At 45.3% G+C, this 17,547-nt stretch overlaps 1 protein-coding gene across 3 annotated transcripts in view; it reads left to right on the forward strand.

Moving 5' to 3' along the window:
- Positions 1-17,547, forward strand: part of LOC147692313 (endothelial PAS domain-containing protein 1-like) — a 595,714-nt gene that overhangs the window by 560,288 nt on the left and 17,879 nt on the right. For all 3 annotated transcript variants that reach the window (XM_086938561.1, XM_086938562.1, XM_086938563.1), the window contains one exon: positions 15,991-16,153. In XM_086938561.1, coding sequence (XP_086794687.1) covers positions 15,991-16,153 — 163 coding nt within the window. The remainder of the gene's footprint in view (positions 1-15,990; positions 16,154-17,547) is intronic.

Consider the following 17,547-nt stretch of genomic DNA (forward strand, 5'->3'; position numbering starts at 1 on the left):
CACTCCCACTCGTGTTTGAGACTGGCGAAACCCTTGACCGTCCGGCCATGTACCTGTTTCTCTCTCATTCGGTGACAGTCTATCTCTGTCACCACATTTGGTCCTCCTCGCAGAGTGACAGGATGGTCCTTTTCCACCTGGTAGATACTGTTCCATCTCTTTGTTTTCCTTCCATCAGTTCTTTGAGTCAGCCTCGCTGACCCCATCAGGGGTGACGTTATATTACTCATGTCTTGAAATGGCGATGACTGACATGACATGTTGTCCTTTGGTTCTATTGTGCGTTCGGGTGACTGATGCCATGGACGCGGTCGGGACCATGATTTTGTTGACCCGAATGATCGGACGGACATGTTTTCCGACTCGGAGGAGTCGTTCACCGATTCCCTTTGAAAACGTTCCTTTGAGGGCGTCGTGACTGGTAAGTTTATTGAGTTGGTAGTCTGGGATGACATGCTCCTGGAGTCGGAGCTATCTACGGAACATTTCTTTGGGTACGTCTCTTTATGTGTCTTCTGTGTTGTTGCGGTGGAGAGATTGTTTGCTAATCACACGTTTACTTCTTTAGTTTGATCCTGGAACATTTGGTCTTTACCCTTTTCACGGGACATCAATTGTCCCTTCTCTGTTTTCTCATGGTCCCAGCTGTCTTGAGTGCACATGCCCCTCCCTTTTCGGTGTCTGAGTGACTCACCACTCTTCATGTGGTTAGTTTCTTCTTTTTGCTTGTTGGGTGTGCTGACGTCCGTACCATTGGGGTGATGTGTCTCACTGCTTGATGCTTCCTCGAATTCATCTACAGACTTTGGTGCATAGTGGGAGGATGCCCGGGGATGTTTGTGTGCCGATTTCCGGCGTTGACGGGATTGGTCCCGTCTTCTGTAGTTTGTCTTTCTTGCCCTCTTATTGAGCAGGCTGCCATCTTGTCCATGGGTGTGATCTGTCCCACTTGACGCTTCATCTGCTTCATAACCATTTTCACCATCAGTTGACTGACTCCTTCAGGTTGAGTAACTCTGTGAGGTTGTTTCAGTATCACCATCTGTTGACTGACTCCTTGAGGTTGAATAACTCAGTGAGGTTGTATCAGTGCCGCTATCGCAGTCCTGACTCATCCTGGTCTTTTGTGATGTTGACTTGGAGTATTCCATGACGCTTTGTCTCTTGTTTCGTCTTGGCTCTGATCTGCCTTCACCCTCCCTCCTTTCGGTTTTGTTTGTTTCTTGGGCCTTGTCCCCAGACATGAGGGGTGCCTCTTTCCAGACCTCCTTGTGTCTTGCATTTGAGTGCACGTCTTTTGATAAGTCTCTTGCTTTGATCCGCACTCCAACCTCGGCCCCTCTGATGATTCTCTTTAGCGACCACTGCCCCTGAAGAATCTTGCGCTTCGTGTCTGCGCTTGAACAGCCTTCGATTATCCGGAGCCGAACTGCTTCTTCGTTCGTAAATGTATTGAAGTAGCAGCAAGGTACCAAACTTTGCAACCGGGTGATGAATTTAGGCAGTGGTTCTCCTGGTTCCTGCCGTGCTGTGGTGAATGCGATTCGAGCATGATCTACGTCCGCCTGTGCATTGAAATGGGCACGTAGCTTCTCTTGGAGTCTTTCATAGGTCTCTGTGTCCGTTTCAGGAAATGTTCTAATCAAACGTCGGCCCTCACAACCTACTAGCTGGAGGAGTAGTATCAGACATTTTCTATCTCTTCGCTCCCCAATAGCTTCAAGAAAATCGCCTAGTGATTCCAGCCACCGATTCCATTCGAGACCTAAACTCCGAGTGTCAGTCTGTGTCACTGGGGGCGGCACTTCAATGCAGGGATTAGACCGTTGAGGTGCTTTTCCCGCTGCCATGAGGGAGAAGATTCTGATCTGCTCGGTCACAGGGCTGTTCACTCTGCTCCCGTTACCTTTAACTGTTTGTCTTCACGTGGTGCCAAATGTTTACTTTGGCGCTTGTCTATGACATTCGATGGTGCTTATTTCATCAGGCTGATGCGTATTCTTTCACGGCGCCTGCCACGGCTTGTTCGCTTGTGTGTATCAATGTTTGCTCCTTCTCTTTTGCCAATATCTGTTCATTTAGGTTTGCCAAGACTGGTTCCTTATTGTTCATTTGTAGGTATCAATGCTTGTTTCATTTCTATTACTAATGCTTGCTTTCCCTTTACCTTTGTTCGTGATTATTTATTGTGAATCCTTGCACTTGCTTGTGCTTGTTGTGCTGTTGTGGTTTTACTTATTGCTTTTATCTGTCTCTCGCATTTACCAATGCTTGTTGGATTGCTGCCACTTTGAGCTTGTCAATGTTTGTTCGTTTCCATTCACCGGTGCTTGTTTCCTTCAAGACTTGTGGTTGCTCGTTTTTGTTCGTACGTGAAATTTGCATTTGCTTGTGTGTGTTTCTTACTGCACCTCTTGCATGTGCTCGGGCTTGTTTGACGTCTGACTCTAGTGTTCATTCGTGCTTGTTTTCTTGTTGCACCTCTCCCATTTGCTTGTGCTTATTTGCGTTCACTTGTTACTTCTATTTACCTCTTGCACTTGTCTGTGCTTGTTTTCTTGTATCTTTCTTGCATTTGCATGTGCTTATCTGTCTTGCATTTACAAATGCTTGTTTCGTTACAGTTGTCAGTGCTTGTTCTCTGTGATTGCCAGTGCTTGTTTTATTGTCCTTGTCAATGCTCATTTCCCCAACTTCTGTTTGCCTGACTTAAAGATGGCCGCTTGGGCATTTAATAGGGGTGTCTCTACAGGCTGCCTGACTCTAATATGGCCGCCGGTCATTGAAGTCTGGGTTCACACGAGACTTCCTCACAGTCCATTCACCCGGATCACTTCAAACAGAACTCACCGGCATCTGGTCTCGGGGGCAGCACTTTCCATGTCTCCACCTTTTTCCATCTGCCACGTTCAGGTAAGGTTGGGGTGGGCTCCCACCTTGCTTTTCTGGGTCCCGCGCTCCCTCGGCGACACCTTGGCAAATCTCACACATCGGGGTGAGATCCTGATGTCGTGAAGCGTTCGCGCTCAGTCTTTCGGGCGCGTGATAGCGCTGGTCAGTGGGGCCTTCCTGGGGGCACCAAACAACATCAGGGGCACTCTTTCGTGGCTTGTGGGGCAGGCAGAGTCGGGGTGGGCTCCCGACCTCCGCTCTTCTCAGTGCATGCCGACTTGCACGCATCAGGCGTGAGTCGCGTTTTGGCGCGATCAGGTGCTTCACTGCTCAAGCACCCCGGCGCTTGTTGCTTCGACTCCTCTAGGGCTCCACGCAGTCTCCTGACTGGGGAAGGGGGTCACCTGCTGCTGGCCTCTCGATTCAGGCGGCAGCCTCACTCTTTACAGCAGCACTTCTCCTTTTCTGATGCTGCTTGGGACAGGACGCTCCTGCAGGGTTCAGTGGGTGGTGGACACACCTATCCCATCCTCGTCGCCAGTTGTAGCATCCTGCTACAAATAATCACAGACTATGGTTGTAGTTTACTGGAGCTTTATTTCATGTTTCCTGCTCGGTCCTTGTCCCTACTCTAACTGCCCTGGTTCCTGTCACTGGCTCCTACCGTTCCTGTTCCTCCCTCTTAACTCCACCCCCCAACCACTAGACTGCCTCACATAATCCTACACATAGTAGGACACAGTTTGTCTGGAAAAGGGACTGAAGAGGCGTGTGTCTGGACTACCTGGTGACCTTGAGCAATCCTTGCATCCATAGCGCCAGTATCAGATGTACAGACTCCTTCATATGAGAGTGGAGTGGACTATTAACTATTCAATACACCAAGAGGGAGAAAGGCTCAAAATAATCTTCAACTGACTGAGAATGTGACTGTGGGAATTGCAAGAGACGGCACCCGAGGTTGATTCATGCTTTGCCTGATTTCCAGAATGAGGGGGGGGGGTGACAAAACATAGGGGCCACCTTGGAGCAACTACTAAAGGAGAATCATGGGCGCAGCAGAATGAAGGAGGATTGCAGCAAGCAGCACAATCCAGTATAACAAAATGTACTGTCAGGTAGTGCTACTATATTATTAAAAGTACTTTCATTTCCTGAAAAGAGAAGCACCGGGCTGAACATTAAGTTTATTTTGTCTGTTACTTAATTGTGGAATGCTGAGCTCAATCACACCATACTACTTACCTGCCTGTGACTACGTACCCCAGCTCTCCTGAGAATCAAGTATGGAAAGGATTGTACTTTTCCCAGGTCATAGAGCCATAGTAGGACAAGCCCTTAGATACAATAGCCTGACCAGACTTGGCTCATGATGGGCAAAAGATTGCGAAGCAAACACCTCTCGAGGTGTACTCCGTGCAAAAATTATGCATTCTTTGTGGGCCTTTAGAACAAATGGCTGGCCTTTTGCCCTCCTCCACAACGGACCTTCTGGGCTTTATGCAGAACAGTAAAGGTACTGGCAAATTTGCCGAAATCCTAGACAAACGGTTTGCAAAACAAAAGTCCATCCCATAAGGAACAAACCTTCAGAAGAGCCCAATCTAATAAGATGGAGAATTGTCTCTCAAGAGGGCTAGCTCAACAGGTGTTTATGAGTAGGCATGTAGGTCATTCTGCCCATCCCGAGAGGATCAATGATTACCTTGTTCTGTGGACATAATCCGAATCTTAGTGGGCCGAAGATGTCTGGCAAACTACCCTGAAAGGCCTTCCACAAACTGTCAATGTCTTTCTTTGGATCTGTGAATATTTACTCTTAAAGAAGGCTATTTTTGGCAACTAGTTCCTGGGTGGCCCGCCACCTTCACTTTCAGTGATGGTCTAGGGCACTTCCTCCAAAGACAGTTAGGTTCCTTTCTGTCAATTTGCTTGGGGAGGTTTGCTTTAATATAAACGACCACCTTATTTGATGATTGCTAGCCAATAGACCGTGTGTCCATTATGCTTCCAGGAGGCAAAGATTTCTGTCAAATTGGCTTCAGTGCTGGAGGCAGAATTTAGCAAAGGATTCATGTTATCCTCATTGTTAAGTTGCTCTGTCTCTTGTAGGTCAGAGCTATAAGGGCACCATGATCGAACCTCCATAACCCTCAGGCTAAAAGTTGAAAATCATCATCATGCTCCTCCGTATCACCAAGAGGGGAAATGATCATCGTCTTCCTTATGGGTTACAAGTTTATTCTTCTACGTCCTTTAATGAAGATAGGATCATTTTCCCATACATAGTGAGGGAACCATACTCTACTTAAAAAAGGTTTCTTTAACTTTTCAAAAGGGTGAAGTAAGTATTCTCTGTTTAAGTCGTTGTTATGCAGGGGTAGTTTGAAGGAGGGGTTAGATGTGTGTCCATCTGTGGTAATGGGAAGCATATAAACATGGGTTGGGCACACCGTTCAGCCACAGCTGAGATGAGTGCCTCAAAGAGGGCAGAGAATAACACAATGTTAAATCAGAATCCAAAAACAAAATGTTATTTAACAACATAACCAATTAAGCCACACAATATATTATAATATTAAAGAAAAACAAGACAGCACTTATCTGAACTGTTGAAAATCTAAGAAAGAGGCCAACTAAGGAGCACAACATGCCATTATTTTATCTGTTTTGATCTGACTGGTGTTTTTTCTCATGTAGGTACAACCTTGTGACTCATGGCAAATGTAGGCTGATTATTGTCAACCTGCTAAATTACAAAAACATGAAAATAAACGTAGAATCATAATATCCAGTATTGATATAGAATTTTAAAACGCCTGAGACAAATGAAGGAGCATGATTATATGAAGGTACAGAACTGTTTTGTTGATTGCAGATTGTTCACCACACAGTACATCAAACATTGGTATCTCTTAGACACTATAATGCAATCCATAATGCTCCCCACCAAAAGGCTTGCATCTGTTCCACCATTCAACTTCATTCTTTAACCTTTCAATAGTTCCATCCTCCTCCTATCCTTAAATTTTCCAAAGTCTCTGACCTTCATTGTCACTCCAGAAACCAACTACACCAGTCTCTGCTCTCTATATTGTCACTCTCGCTCTCTTCTGCCACCATCTTAGGCTTCTGTCGAACCTAATAATCCATCCCCTACTCGACGTTTGTGCCATACTTAATTAATCACAAAGCTCACACTTGTACACAAGCACCACAAGTCTAAATTCTTTCCTATATGGATCTGCTTCATAATGGCAGATCACTTTGCAGCAAGACAATTGGATGTTACTAAAGGATTCCCCTGTGCTTCCACTATTCTTCACAGCAAAGGCTGCAACTTGGCTCGACCCAATATACAAGGCAACACCTGCAACTCTTCGTACCAAATCTACTACATTCTCCCGCACATGATGCATTTCTGTACTCCACTGACCATTTTTAATTACCTTAACCTATAACCGGACACATGATCCAATGTAACCTATTTGTCTGTGAGTAACCCCACTCACACTGCAGGGCATCTCCTGGACCCTGTTTTCACAAATGTGGCGCGTATTTACGTGAATAGTCTACTTCCCCCTTGGTGGTCAGACCGTTTACTGATTACTTTCCAGATTATGGGTGCTGTAACGGAAGAAATGAAACCCCCTCAGGTGGCCCTCTTGAAGATATAGGCTTAGTTCTATCCAGCCGATTTTAGCATATGATCTTATAACGCTGCACCCAAGTTGGTAGGAACATTGGATGAACGTGCTGGGCTAGTAGATTCTTGGATTCTTTCAAATGTAGATGCAACATTCCTGCTACAGTGATGTCAGAAAGGAACTTGTCCGCTCGCCCCATGGTTTACCGAAGCAGCCCTTACTTTAAGGACGTACTGTAATGCTTGAAGCATATGTGGCAGAAACACTATCTGTTAAATGCTTAGCTAAAATTGAAAGAGGCCAGTAGGAATTATCATAGAGCTTTAAGTTTCGCCTGTGCAGCCTACTATTCAAATGTAATCGAGACCCCGAGCAACACCCCCAAAGAGGTTATCAGAAAGTCAAATCTCTTTTTGCTGCCCCACAGGAGCGAACACATTTTTTCACTCACGCAAAAAGATGTAATGAATTGGCGGAATTTGTCTATAAGTTACCTACCATCCACTCTAACTCTGATACCACAGCTACAGCACAATATATATTCTCTAATTCTGGAATTCTTATAGAGATGCAGCCTTTTTTCCAACCAGTTAGGACTGAAACTTTTTTAGCTCCATCTAAATCAATTAAATCTGGCTCTTCCTCTGACCTTCTTCCGCCAGATAAGTTTAGCTTGGTGAGTGATGCACTATCTCCGATCCTCACTGATTTGCAGAACTATTCAGTCAGTCAGTCAATAAACTATATTTCAGTCAACAGACAATAAAAGTGCAGAGTGCATATATGCATATTAATAAAGTTTACATGTATAAAAATCCTTGATGTCATTAAAAAAATCTCATTGATACATATAACTTAATGCTAAAGTGCAACCATCTAAAAACGATACAGATTAAAATTTGACATTTGATTAGTGGGGTAAAACATCAATCACCACTGGGGACCTAACCTTCAGGTCTCTAAAGACCACTCAGTGTCTACTCTTCATGAATACATAGATAGGGTTCACTACTGGCAGTGCCCGAAGAAGTTCATACTTGGTATAATGGAAGGGATAACAGATTTAGTTTTGAGCCTTCCTTCTAATTCCCCACATGTGGCCCAAACATCTGCTATCACATGAGCAAATAGGGGTCTGGCATTAGATTTAAAAAATACGTATAGCTACGCCATAATCTCTGGTTACCAGCCATTGGCAAATAGGATAAGCCATTTTCTTCTAGGGCCATATAAGACATGGCCAATGGATTCAATCGGAGCAGGGCAAGAGGGACAGCCCTTGTTCCGAGCTGCTTTGCATGACCATGAGTTCGTAAATTAGTTTAGGAGGAGTGAACTGTGTCTAAATTGGATGTAAAGCTTTCTATCTGCCGGCAACTGAATAAGGTCGAGATAGCCATCCAAAGAACGCAACAGTTTAAAATCTAAAAATTCCTCGTTAATCTGCTGATTTACTGTCCCTAATTTCATTCTTGGCTACCCTGTCCCAGTACAAGGCTTTTACTTGCTTTTTTGTAGGAAGTTCTAGGCAGTTAGAGCTACCCCCCTTTACCCTGATGCTATCAAGTAGGTTATTGATGTTCCTAATCCAACCTGTCTTCTTGAATGTGTCCAGAGTGCAAACTTCACCGCCAGCTGAGGCATATGAGGACAGTTCTGGGGTCGAAACCAATCTCCGCCAGAAGATGAGCAAACAGAGTTCTGCTAAATCTTTTACACATTTGACTCACATGTACAGTTTGAGAGGGAGAAGTGGTGTATTTGAACAAAGTGATACTAAGTTCCTAAGGAACTTATGCTCTGTCACTGTAAAATCATCCACTTTCTCAAAGCCCCACATCTCAGCCCCATAGAGGACGCTTTTGTAGATCTCTAGGGCTGGTGCAACCGGTTTGCTGTCGGATATCAAAAATCTATGCAAAATTCACATATAATACATTTAAAATTTCTTCATAAAAACATAGCACTAAAATAAAAATAAGGCCTTATAACTAGTTAGCAGCAATTGACAATGAGGTGCCTGACCGGATAATCCAAGCCCACCTTAAAAATGTGGCTAAAGCAATAGCTATGTGGGGAGAACAGTCAGATTCTAGTATCCTTAGAGCTTCTGTACCCCTCTGGGTGCCCCGGGAAGAACTGATATGTCTGAACCATTTACGTCGTGGGGCTACATAAAGGGGACATACAAAAAATAGATGGGCTATAGTCTCCACCTTGTCTATGCAGTTATGGCATTTTTCTTCTGAAGCGGAAGCCCATTTATGAGTAAAAGCTTTTATTGGTAGGGTTCCTATCCTAAATTGAAAGTACAATTTTTGATCAATGGGACTCTCAATTATATCCCAGCATGCTTCACAGGAGGGCCAAGATTTGTGGTCTAAAAAACGGCCTGTCAAATTAGTGTTCATACCGGACAAGTAGGAAGATGACAGTACCATTTCCCAATATTTATTTTTCAACTGTTTTTTTGTGGGGAAAATTGCAGTGTCTGGTTCATCCCATAATAATCTTAAGTCCAGCTTTACCGAGAGAGACCTTAAATCTTTTAACCACTGGATTTTGTGGAAGCGATCTATAAGAATCACGTCCTTCAGGCCCTGGGCATAATGTATAAGTTCAGGAGTGGTCCACATTCGCATCCAATACAAAAGTGGACATAGCCTTACCATATCCACCACCTTTTTCCTACCTAGATCTAGTAGAAGCAGAACCATGGGGGTACTTTGGGGGACACCAATTAAACCATGTAGGAATTTGTTTTCAGCTTTTAGAAGGTTGCTCAGGTTATTAAATCCCCATAGCTCTGCTCCGTAAAGGGCAGAGCTTATCACTTTAATATTATATATTTCCAAGGCTGGAGTAATTAGTTTAGTGAAAGAGGATTTATATTTGGAGGTTAATACACCTACAAGCTGATGGTATTATAAGATAATCATATCCATGTGGCTTTTCAATCCCATGTTGTTCTGAAGCATAATACCTAGGTAGGTGAAAGCATCCACCTGCTTTAAGGGAATGTTATTCAAGATGATTTTGCCCTTGAAGGGTTTATTCTGATTGAAGGACATAAACTTTGTTTTTGCGGCGTTGACCTCAAGCACGCGAGAGGAGCAAAATTCCCCAAATGCATTAACTGCCTTCTGCAGGCCAATCGGGGTCCTGGAGATAATCAGGGTGTCGTCCGCAAACATGAGGACAGGTACGCGAACACCAGCCAGGGCTGGGGCATCAGTGGGGGATCTACAGAGGTGGTCCACAATTCCATTGATGTATAAGGAAAACAGGGTGGGATCGAAAACACATCCCTGCCAAACACTGCGTTCGACAGGGAATGAATCGGTAACCTCACCCTGTGCCCCCCATCTGTTCCTCGCCAAGTTGTTCTCATGTAAGCGGATGAGGAGTGTTAGTAACTCAGGTGCCATCCCCAATTCACCGAGGACTCTCCAGAGTTTACAACGAGGGACCAAATCGAAAGCCGATTTCAAGTTAACAAATACCGCGTAAAGTGTCCCTTTTGTCAAGACCACATTTCTCCAGTAGATTGTAATAAAGCGGAAGACTTAGTGTATAGAACTGGTGCAGTGGCGAAAGCCAGCTTGAAATGGGGATAAGATGTTAAGTTCCTCTACCCACAACTGAACTTTATTTTGAACTAATCGGCCCACTACCTTTTGTGCTGAATCTATTAGGCTAATAGGCCTATAGTTGCAAGGGAGGGATTTATCTCCCTTTTTAAAAACAGGGATTATTTCTGCTCCCTTCAACGAAAGTGGAATGGGTGCACCCTTTGCCACTGAGTTAGCTAACAGTGCAAAGTACTGGCACCAGGTCGGTCTATCACTTAAGAAGACATCAGCAGGGATACCCTCCATACCTGGGGCTCTGCCACTTGACACACAGTGTAGTGCTAAGCTAACATCTTTGATTAAAAACAGCTGGTTTTGATAAAAGATATAGGGAGGTATAGGATATTCTTCCTCTGTCAGACTGCAGGCATACTGGGGCTTAAAGAATTCTATCCACTGGGATTGAGCAACGTTATTTTGAGGGGGATCTGCCTGTCCTCCCCTATCCCATTTAACAATATTCCCTAAATTTTGTGGACTCTTTGGCATCACAAGCATGCTTCAAGTCCCGCCACCTATCTTGATCCCACTCCCTTTTTGCCACCCTCTGAGTGCGCCTATATGAATCCCTTGCCTCTCTTACTCTAGCGGGGTTCTTGGATCTTAATTCTATACTCAGTGTATGGCAAGCTAGTCTACATGCCTCGTTGTACCACCTAGCCATGTTGGTTGTTGTACCCTGGTTATTCCTTTTTAAGTCTTTTGAGAAATAGGTTTTCAAACTAGAGAAGAGTCGGGAGTAAGCCTCTAACATAATTTGAGGAAAATCCAAGCCATTGGTCTGAGTATTTAAATTGGACAGTTGACTCACGACCTCTGCTTTAAGTGCAGCCAATTTGACTAGATTTTCAATGAGTGTCTTCCACTTGACATGGCGCATGTTGTTAGAAGCAACAATGTCAAGTGTTGATACCCCTCCCTTTGGTGGGTCCTCTCTATCCCCCTTTTGAATTAGGAATGTCGAGCAAAGGGGGTTGTGATCACTTTCCAATCGGGGTATAATAGCCATATCCACTAGACTATACCATAATCTTAAATCAACCAGCAGGTAATCAATATGGCTGCTATTACGTCCATTATCAAATGTATTTGCTCCCCGCTGGTCAGAAGGGATTCGCCCGTTTGCCGCTCTAAGGCCTCTTTCAAGACACAAGGCTTTTAATTGAATAGCGACTGCTGACCATCTTTTTACAGCTGGAACATCGAGTTTGGGGATACCCCATCTGGAATCCTGATCTGCTGATAGTTCCTGGTCTTCTTGGCCAAGTGGTTCGAAAGTGATATTAAAATCTCCGGCCTCAATAGTAACAGTTTGGTCTGGTAGAGCATCTAGCTGAGAACCGAGAGAGGATATTATCTCGGAAGTGTGCCCCCCATTTAGCCCTCTAGCATAGACATTAAAAATGGCCACCCAACGGTCATGGCTCCATCCAAGCTTGACCATCAAAATAACGTTAACTGGGGACCACATATGCTGAACTTTGTAGCGTAAACTCTGGCAAACCCAAACCACCAGGCCACCTGCAGGACGGCCTTTAAGTTTTTTGTTGCTGGGATGTAAAAGTTGAGGAAGCCCACACGAAAAACAGGGGCCACTGACCAAGACTCCTGGTAAAGACATATGTCATACTGGTCTATTAATCTACACCAATCCGGAGACAGTAGTTTGTTACCAATGCCCGCAATGTTCCATGAGAGTAGGGACAGATTTTCCATAATCTTAAAGGCTGTCCTAACTTTTGAGGGCCTCGCTATACTTACTGGGATGTCAGCCACACTCTCTAGTATCGGCTGGGCAGTGGTAAGTATGGAAATTGGAGCAATAATCGGAGATAAGATCTCAGTACGGATTCCTAGGTCTAAAGTGGGAATGGTGTGTGCCAGTGAAGGAGTGTCAGATTCATGGATATCCTTAACATGAATCGATACGCTAGACAAATTGGCGTCAGACAACATGTTATCTAGGTTAGTAGCCACATTACCTTGCACTTGGAACTCACAAACTTGGGTGTTAGATAAAGTCTTACCCAATGAGTTACTAATGTCAGCCTGTAGTCAGTCGCATTCCTCCATATCAGTCAAGGCTCCAAAACGATTCCTCAGGCTAAAGCCGTCCAACAGAGTTGGAGTCCCCCTCTCATATGGCAAGTATGCAGACAAACAATTTGGCCTAATGCTCATGGTTCTCCTTGAACACCATGTCCTATCATAAAAGAATTCCAAGGTTAGCGGTATTATTACAGAGCCCCTTTGTTGGAGCGGGAGTAGGTTTGCCAACACATTAGATAACACTTCAGGACCAGAGAAATTCATAGCTATACAATCTCCTCCAAATCTTTTCTTATGGTATCCCACCCATGGCACCCTTCTAGCCATAATGATTTCCCTAGCTAATTGCTGGTCACCCCTTCCCGATATCTTCATATTGTTAATCAGCCAATGCAATGCTTTGTCAATTAGAGTGGCTGTTGATTCAACTTGACCTGGTCCCAAATGGGGTACATTGGCCAGGACAAGAACTAATGGTACAGCCTCTGGTATAAACTGAAAGGACTCTTTCCCGTGGTGGGGTTTATCTATGTTTAATGAGGAAACTTGGCGGGTGTAAAAAGGATCACCTTTCTCTAGATTAGCATTTGTGTTATGGAGTCTTGAACAACGCTATTTGTGGCTATATCTTGGGGGTGTAAATTATTCAAGGTAGAGGGGAGATAAACTACATCCTTAGGTAAGAACTCCTGTAGATCCTGCCCCTTTGACATATTTAGCTGCCCGGGATTCTCCTAGGGTACTGGGGCTAACGTTGTAGGGCGATTATTCAAAGGAACTGGACCACTATTTTGCTCAAGAGCCATAACCCTTCTTTCAATAGAGATTAGTCTACTCATAATAGGCATCAAGGTTAAATCGAGTTTTTCTTTAAATGTTACCCAAAGCGAGTTGGATATATCCTCCATAGATGACTGGTTGTTGAGGAGTGGTTGTTTAATCGATTTGGACTTTGGTTTTGAGTGTCTTACCGCCTTCTGTTGTTTAGCTTTAATAGGGGGTACCAGACCCCCAGCTCTAGTACATCTCCTAATAATCGGAGCAGGCGATGGAGAATTACAAGCTGGGGTTACTTCAATAGAGCCTGGTAAGGATACATTTTGGGACAGATCATGACAGCTTAAGGGCGGGCAGGGCGTCTGGTCCAAATCTATCAAATCCTGTGGTAGCCCGGGGTTACCATTAATGGCTGGGAATCATCAACCTCTGGGATATCATGTACAATAGCGGTAATAATGTGACCTGGGTCCAAGGAGACACGTCTTTCAGTTCTTTCGGATATATGACGGTACGACGCAGGCTATTACCACGCGTACCATTACAACACGTGTTTTACAAAGCAAGTCGTTACCCAGCTTGCGCTGTAGGGTGCGGACTTAGGAATAGTTTAATTTACTATTCTAACACCAGTCACCGTGGATAGTAGGGAAGGTGTTGGAATAGTAAATTAACTATTCCTTGTCCTTGAGCGCCCTCCAGCGCAAGTCGTGGTTACGACTTGTGTTGTAAGAGACGCGTCGTAATGGTGGCGCGGGGTAACATCCGCGTCGTAAAGGATGGTCCCCGTTCTTTCAATCTCCTCATTTAGCAAGCTGGATACTTTAACTAAGTATGAGTCCAGGGTAGCTCCTCCCCCTCCATTAGGTTTATGTCCGTCGGTTCTCTTCTTTCCCATTTTTAACAAATAAAGTAAAACAGTACCTTTCCCCGGAGCAAATGTCAAAGGGGGGGCCCAGCCCGCCCTCATCAGACCACTGACGGCCTAGGACGGTCCCGCCCTTGTCCCGGGCTTCTCCTAGCATCGCCGCGCACTTCCCGCAACGCGGGAGGCCTGTCTCTCCTTTGAGCGCCTCTGGGCGCGGAAGTGGGCGGAAGTGGGCTTGGGTAAGGCTGCAGGGGGAGCTGGGAGCTGTAGATCCCCCCTCGGCGGCCGTAAGATGGTGCCAGCAGTGTCGGCGAGGGAGACCAACAGCAGGTAGCCCCGAGCTCCAAAGAAATGTCCAGGCAGATAAGCGGTCCTCTGTGTCACTGGCTGCCCCACCAGTTATTCTGCCAATGCCCCCGCTCCGCCGCAGGATCGTCGCTCCTTTGAGCACCTCCGGGAGCAGAAGTGGGTGTGGGTAAGGCTGCAGGGGAAGCTGGGAGCTGTAGTCTCCCCCCTCGGCGGCCGCAAGATGGTGTTAGCAGCAGCGGCGAGGGAGACCAACAGCAGGTAGCCCCGAGCTCCAAAGAAACGTCCAGGCAGGTAAGCGGTCCTCCGTGTCATGGGCTGCCCCACCAGTTATTCTGCCGATGCCCCCGCTCCGCCGCAGGAGCGTCGCTCCTTTGAGCGCCTCCGGGCGCGGAAGTGGGCGTGGGTAAAGCTGCAGGGGGAGCTGGGAGCTGTAGTCTCCCCCCTCGGTGGCCGCAAGATGGTGTTAGCAGCGGCGGCGAGGGAGACCAACAGCAGGTAGCCCCGAGCTCCAAAGAAACGTCCAGGCAGTTAAGCGGTCCTCCGTGTCACTGGCTGCCCCACCAGTTATTCTGCCAATGCCCCCGCTCCACCACAGGAGCATCGCTCCTTTGAGCGCCTCCGTGTATGGATCCGGCTGTGATAACAGCCGGATCCATACACGAAGCCCTGGGCTCGTACTCCCGCGCCTTATTCCTGGCGCATGATGTGTATCCTCCCCCATTGTGGGTATCCTAATTCACGACTACAAATTAACTAAGGTTCAAACTCGAACCTCTTGTGGCTCCACACTCGGCTTACGGAAGTTCCCCAACGCGGGAGCCCACACGCCCGGCGGATGGCCCCGCCCTGGAGCTGCCTTATTGCTATTACATTAATTCGCAACTTACTCAGTGCCCTATTCAGGCATTATCCGGCAGTGCGACTATCTTGGCAATTACTCCTTCCAGCCGCCGGCCCTGCACAGCAAGCCACGATCCTTCACTTAGCCGCAAGTTAAACAGGCTATTGTGTAATGTAATCCTTAGGCACAATACTTTTGTCCTGATGATGATCCTGTGTATTATGGTTAAGGGATCGAAACGCCGTTGACTTACTGTAACACCATATATGTGAATGTATACCGAATGAGATATGCAATTAATGGTGTAACTGAATTTCTGTTACTTTTTCATCTCTCAGAAATCGCTCACTTTCTGCCTAAACATCTCTCCTCTGCCTTTTCCTATCTTCCTACTTTGCCAATTTGTAAGCGTGAGGGCACAGGCTTGTGTCTCACTCTTTGTGAATGTAAGGTATTTTCCTTGTTGAATTTATTTTATAGTAAAAATCTGTGATCACAGTCTGGCTGGACAAATCACGCTACTCAATATAGCTCCATTGTGTCTATATTCATTTTATCTTGTACTTATCTATGCATGGGACCACTGTTGTTAGATAAAAATAAAGGTAATATCTTAGTATCTTTATACACATTGTGCACTGCAATAAGAGCACAATAACTGTGAAAATGAAAGTCCTGGATTTCAGCTGTAGCGTGCTGCATGATCTAATTTACTACAGAGCACATTTCCTCTCAGGGTTTGCAGCTAGATGAAACAAATGGAGTTCCTGGGGTGTCCTTGCACCGTTTCACCCCACAGACTCCTCACAAAAGCCTTCTAATTGTAAGACCAGAATCCCTACACATTCTTGAGCTTCTACGTGCTATCCTTCTACGTTGGCTCCATAGATTCAAGCCTGCATCATGTTTCTAGTGTATACTTTATCTGACATACAAGGGTTTATGTATGTTGTGACCGTTTTTTCTTCTCTTTAGCCACTACTTGAAAAGACACAGATTGCCATTGCTCCAGTACCTACATTCAAGAAGTCAGTGCAGTGGTTCCCCAGGCCCAGCTGGGAACCTCCTAATGTGTCCAAAGTTTGTGAACTGCCAGGATGGCCGAACCCAAACAACCTCTACAATAAGCCAGTACCAGGTATTAGATAACACTTCTGATCTTAATTTGTGGAATATGGTGTGCATGGGGGAAGACCTTGGGGAAACTGAAAACAATGAGGAATGAGAAAATGTGGATACCTGTTTGAATCCACTCAGTTAAATTGGCCACAGTGCTATTTAACATTTCCCCAATTTAAAGCAATATAAGTAATTTCTCACTTCTCCAAAAGTACATGGTCTATAAAAAACAGACTATGTTGATTACCATGTGTGATGCTACCTCGGTCAAAGACTGAGAGGGCTTCACCCATACGCATGGTTGATCCCTGCCTACTGCTTAAGGATCTCTTCGGGGAACACGGCCTGGTTGGCTGCTGCTGTTGCCAAGTTTATTGTTATGTCTTTCTATTGCGCAAAACTCCCTCCCTCAGGAGCTGTCTTGTTTGTTGGCCATAGTGAGGTATGCCATGCCACGTCATCCGGTGTCAAGCACAAGGACAAATAATTGAGACTAATGTACTAATTGGCACTGATGACCTATAATGCAAGTGACCATGTGATTCTAATTCCATTGTTTGCTGAGTCTGTGGGACACAGTCTGTACTGCGATGTTTGTGCAAATATTTGAATAAAAGATAAGTTAAAAAATAAAAGCATGTTGATTATTGAAAAATTATTGATCTTTAGTTTCACTAAAGCTATACAACTTCAGTAGCCCTTTTCCACTTTTTGGTGAGCTTTTTTTTGGCATCCCATTACCTCTTGGTAGACTCTTATCCTTTATTTTCAAAACATTTAAACTAGCCGCCTGATTCATGAAGGTAAATTGCGCCCGCAATCGCTGCGAAAATGCAATTGCGGGCGCAATATCCGTAATCGGGATTCAACAAGAAAATAGCGACTTCGCAAACCCATAATTGCGAATTCGCAATTAAATTCGCAGAATCCCGGTAGGAGAGCAGTAGCGAATCGGAAAATGCAACAATCCATGGATTCTGCGAAATAAATTGCGAATTCGCAATACTATCGCAATCGCCATTCATGAAAAATCGCTAATTGCGAAAAACCCAAAAATCGCAGTTTGCGCGGCGCAAATTAAGGACAACTCAAAGCAGGTGGTAACCATAAAAGCCATCAAAAATTTCCATTTAAAAAACCGTTGGCCAATCAGTAAGAGGTACAGGCCTGACCAATCACAAATAAGGACAATCAGCAGCAGCATTAGGAGTTCCGCAATGCCAGGAATGTACATGGTGGTCAGGCGTCGAAGGCTACAGCGAGCAGCACGGAGGAGACGCAGGATCCAGGACAGGATTTTCCACCAGCGGGTCACCTTGCTGGGCCAAACCAGAGAGCAGATATATGCAAAATACAGGCTGAATGGGGAAATGATAATGCAGCTAATACAGGACCTTGACCCCCTGATGCAGC

Source organism: Lissotriton vulgaris, chromosome 9 (assembly GCF_964263255.1).
Source record: "Lissotriton vulgaris chromosome 9, aLisVul1.2, whole genome shotgun sequence".
Lineage (NCBI taxonomy): Eukaryota > Metazoa > Chordata > Amphibia > Caudata > Salamandridae > Lissotriton > Lissotriton vulgaris.